The following is a 4,668-nucleotide window of genomic DNA, read 5'->3' as shown; positions in this document are numbered from 1 at the left end:
TGAAGGTATGGGCTCCAAATACAATCTCCAGACCCAGCTCTCTGGCCAGGCCCAGCTCCAATTTAATCTCTAGCGCATTCACCAAAGATTAACTTGGTAGATAAAGATGGAACTAGAAATATTTGAAGCCTGAAAACCTGTTAGGGAGCTTTTGTTATGGAAACAAACAAATAAACCCTATTAAAACGTGAAAAGAAAAATAAAAAAGAAAGAAAGAAAAAGTCTGATGATCCACTGACTGATTCTTGAATTCTTCCTCTTTTCAGAGTTCTGAGGTTTGGACATTAAGAACAGTTGACTGTTTGAATCATATAATGCAATACCTGTTCCTCTGGCTTAACGTTACAATATTTCCCACACCGCAGGATTGCTTCACATTATTCTAAGAGGCAGTGTCATTTTCCCTGCAGTGCTAGGTCTTCTTTACTGAGGGAGGACACTCCTACTTCCTTTAATTATATGTTTTGTTTTAAATTAATGTCCTTTATTCTGGGCATGAATCATCAGCTTGTAGACAGGTAAATGTGGGAGTAAGAGAGTGAAAATATAAGTTTGATTCCCAAGGTGGGTGTCTTTAATTAAAACGGACATCGGGATTCAGTCTTCCTTCCCAAACTTACCCCGCAAATCTCAAAACTTTTGGATTCCACGTTCTGACACAGGAATCTAACTCTCCTCTGACCCCCATTCCGTCCCCTTTGGCTCCAGCGCCCGTTCCCTATTCCCGGTTCCCGCGTGTGCCCTGACAGTTGCACCATATCGTGCAAAGCAAATATGCCAAGACAAACGCTGAGGCCCCCACGGGTGCTGGCAGCGCTGGGGAGGCAGCGCGGGCTCGGCTGGGCTGCGGCCGCCGGCGGAAGCTGGGGCAGTGCCGTGCTCCAGCCCCGCACTGTGCGGAGCGGCTCTGGGCGCGTCCCTCGGGACACTCCTGCTTGCCAGGGGGATTCACCAAAGCAAGCCCGGCACGCAGAGTAACGGGATCCTTCGGTTTGCAGCTTTCCCCCCGCTTTGCCAAAAGGAACTTGGAAAAATCTTTCCTGCCTTGATTTCCCCTAGGGTGAAACGAGACCCAGAGCGATCCGTGCCCAGCCGCGGCGGCGCTGCCAGCCCCGGGCACTGCCTCTCTATCTCCGCGGTGCCCGAGCGGAGCCCGGGCGGGCACGGGGCAGCACGGGCAGTGCCGGGCACACGCTGTCCCTGCGGCCCCGGGGCTGAGCGCTGCCCGCTGCAGCCCGGGCCAGCCCCGACCTCCCGCACCTGCGGGCCCGCAGCCGGCCCCTCCCTCCCTCCGTCCGTCTGTCCGTCCGTCCGTCCGTCCGTCCCTGCCCGGGTTTGTTGTGGGCGGCCCGGCGGGCACGGCACGGCACCGGCGCACCCGCCCCGGGAGCCTCCTCCGGGGCCGGGACCGGCAGCGCGGAGCGTGCGGAGTGGCAGGCGGCCAGGCGGTGACGCGCCTGTTGCTATGGGATCCACCGCCCCTATAAATAACTGAGGAAAGGAACTTTCCTAAGTCAGAGACTTTAGGACACGGGACCCAGAACCAGATGGTCCGGAGGAGACGCGCCAGCCCCCGCCGCAGCTGCCGGAGCGGTGAAGCCCCGGCGCGCCGCAGGGACTGATCCAGCCCGGCCGGGCAGCGCCGCGGGGCCGTGCCCAGGCCAGAGACTGCGGCAGGGTCTGGAGCCCCCCACCCCGACGGCGGCAGCTTGACCCTCTGCCGGGGGGGGCCCCCTGCGTCGTTTCCTCCTCCCCGCATCCCCCTTTGCTTTCATGCAACGCCTGGTGGCCTGGGACGCAGCATGCCTCCCCATCCAGCCGCCCGCCTTTAAATCCATGGAAGTGGCTAATTTCTATTACGAGGCGGACTGTCTGGCTGCTCTCAACAAGCTGCACCCGCGGGCGGCCGGGGGCCGCTCCATGACCGAGCTCACCGTCGGGGACCACGAGCGAGCCATCGACTTCAGCCCGTACCTGGAGCCTTTGGCGTCGCAGCCGCCGCCTCCCGCGGCAGCAGCAGGGGGCAACTTTGAGCCTCCGTGCAGCAGCGGCGCCGGCCAAGATTTCCTTTCCGATCTCTTCGCCGAGGACTATAAAGGCAGCGGCGGCAGCAAGAAGCCCGACTACACCTACATCAGCCTCGCCCGGCACAGCCACCCCTGCGCCAGCCAGAGCCACAAGCCGGGGGGGCTGCCGGGCTGCTTCCCGCCCCAGATCGTGGAAACCAAAGTGGAGCCGGTCTTCGAGACCCTGGACTCTTGCAAAGGGCCCCGTAAGGAAGAAGGGGGCGCGGGGCCGGGACCGGGGGGCATGTCCTCGCCCTACGGCAGCACCGTGCGCTCCTACCTGGGTTACCAGTCGGTGCCGAGCGGCAGCAGCGGGAACCTGTCCACCTCGTCCTCCTCCAGCCCCCCCGGCACCCCCAACCCCTCCGAGTCCTCCAAGTCCGCCGCCGCCGGCGGGGGCTACTCCGCCGCCCCGGCGGGCAAGAACAAGCCCAAGAAGTGCGTGGACAAGCACAGCGACGAGTACAAGCTCCGCCGGGAGAGGAACAACATCGCGGTGCGCAAGAGCCGCGACAAAGCCAAAATGCGCAACCTGGAGACGCAGCATAAAGTCTTGGAACTGACGGCCGAGAACGAGCGGCTGCAGAAGAAGGTGGAGCAGCTCTCCCGGGAGCTGAGCACCCTCAGGAACTTGTTCAAACAGCTGCCCGAGCCCCTGCTCGCCTCCTCGCCGCGCTGCTGACCCCCGGCCGGGGCGAGCGGAGCCGCTCCTGGGGCCGGGCCGAGGGGGGCGAGAGCCCGCGGCGGGCGGGCGGGTTTGGTTTTCATTTGTGCTGTTGTTGTTGTTGGATATTTTTTGGGGTTTTTTTTTTGTCTTTACCGACATGTTGGCGGAAGGCTCCGCCGCCGCGCGGGGTCTGAGCGGGGCCGGGGCTGCAGCGGGGCGGGCGCGGAGGGGGCGCGGAGGGACCCCGGCCCCGGCCCGGGCGGGCTCTGCTGGGCGCTGGGTTATTTAAAAGAGCGAGAGGAGAGCAAGGGCAAAGTGATGCAATCCTTTAAGCATGGCTGGGAATGCTGTGTACATGATGCAATCTCGTGTAACTGTCAGTCATGGATTGAGTAATCTGTTAAAGATGTTCCTACAGTTTTTTTATTATAAAGAATAATCTATTTCTATAAGAAAATACATATGTATATTTTGGGATCTATGCATTCTTGCTACATTTGAAGCATTAATGAACAATTTTAATAAACTTTATGACTAGGTTAAAAAAAAGTAGCTTGTTTTATTTTGGAGGCATGTTTAAAGTTAGATTAAACACGGGGTTGAAATTCCAGCTGATTCTGGCTCAATGCTGTGATCAGGGATAGGGATTTTTGTTGGTCTTTTAGCTTTCTCTGAGAGAAAGGAAAAAAAAAAAACCACGACACAATAATCAAAACCAAACCCCAAAACCCCCAAGAGAAACTCGGCAAAGAGCAGAGCTGGAAGCCTTAGCCGGTTCTTGTTGCCTCATTTTGTTTCCTTTAATCACCTGCTTTAGCTGCTGCTTGGGTGTTGTTTGGGGAGGAGGTGTTTGTGTTGGGTTTTTTTCTGCACTTCATGCTGTTTTGAACGTGTAGAGCAAGATGTGCTATCCAAACCATGACCAATCTTTGGCAAATAACGCCGAGTCTGAAGTGCGAGGGAGGAAGAAAAAGTAAGGGAGGAAGCATGAAATGAGGTTTTGTTTGTGTTTGGTTTTGTTTTTGTTTTTTTTTCTTCTTCTTTACAGAGTTCCTATTCTTTACGATTCAGCATTTCTTATGTTTGTAGTTTACAGGAATAAACATGAGAAAGTAGCATTTCTGTTGGATTTCGGTAATTTCGGGCATTGCTCAGGAAGCTCCCATGAGACCCAACCAGGTGAGAGGCTCATGACCCACCCCCTTCCCTTTGCTTGGAGATGTTCTCCTAAAAACTCCTAAGAACTGCAGGTGGATCCTCTGATGAGAGGGGCAAGAGGGCAAGAGGCAGATGAGTGGGGGGTGCAGAGGAGGAGGAGGAGGAGGAGGAGGAGGAGGAGGTTTGGGGCAGGCCAGGACTTTGTTCTGGGGGATCCAAGGCTGTGCCTGCTGCTGGGACAGGCCAGCCTGGCTGGAGCTGCTGGCTGTTACCCCGTGCTGTAAGGTCTGTAAGGAGTGAACAGACCCAGGCTGGTTACGTGGAGGGAGTTGGGCAGAAGATCAGCTCTTAGTCAGCATTTTCCATTTTCCTGTTAGGCCAAATTTAAGCGTGAAGTTTTTCGATCCAGATTCCCAGTGCCTGGGGAAAGAAGCTCCTCTGCTGCCTGTGCTCTGACAGCTGAGCACAAAAGGGGATTTCAGTGCAAAGACAGCGGCCTTCAGTTTGTTCCTATACATTCCACACAAACAGCCGGGGGCTGCAGGACAAATCCAAAACTTGTTGCTTATTTCCAGTGTCTCTTTAAGCAAAACATGTTTTCTACTGAAAGGGCTGCTCTGCTGTTTTTGACTCTTAGGATCAGAGCCTCCTGCAGGTCCATTGGCTGGAGCCCTCCCTGACAGTGGCTGCTCATTCTCTGCTTGCCCCAGGGCTGTGCAGCCGTGAGCAGGGCAGGGTTAGCCCTACACAGATTTCCCCCATTTGCTTTTACTTTGT

At 56.3% G+C, this 4,668-nt stretch overlaps 1 protein-coding gene across 1 annotated transcript; it reads left to right on the top strand.

Moving 5' to 3' along the window:
• The first annotated feature begins 1,531 nt into the window (after positions 1-1,531).
• CEBPB (CCAAT enhancer binding protein beta) lies at positions 1,532-3,851 on the top strand. The gene has a single exon (XM_054644418.2). It carries the CDS (start codon positions 1,774-1,776, stop codon positions 2,746-2,748), a length of 975 nt encoding a protein of 324 aa, XP_054500393.1. The 5' UTR covers positions 1,532-1,773; the 3' UTR covers positions 2,749-3,851.
• The last annotated feature ends 817 nt before the right edge of the window (positions 3,852-4,668 follow it).

The sequence above is a fragment of the Agelaius phoeniceus genome, chromosome 17 (genome assembly GCF_051311805.1).
Source record: "Agelaius phoeniceus isolate bAgePho1 chromosome 17, bAgePho1.hap1, whole genome shotgun sequence".
Lineage (NCBI taxonomy): Eukaryota > Metazoa > Chordata > Aves > Passeriformes > Icteridae > Agelaius > Agelaius phoeniceus.
This window is presented reverse-complemented; position numbering and strand designations above follow the sequence as displayed.

Bases quoted from the DNA above. Each gene is read 5' to 3' on its own strand.
- CEBPB (XM_054644418.2), top strand. From the start codon at position 1,774: ATGCAACGCCTGGTGGCCTGGGACGCAGCATGCCTCCCCATCCAGCCG.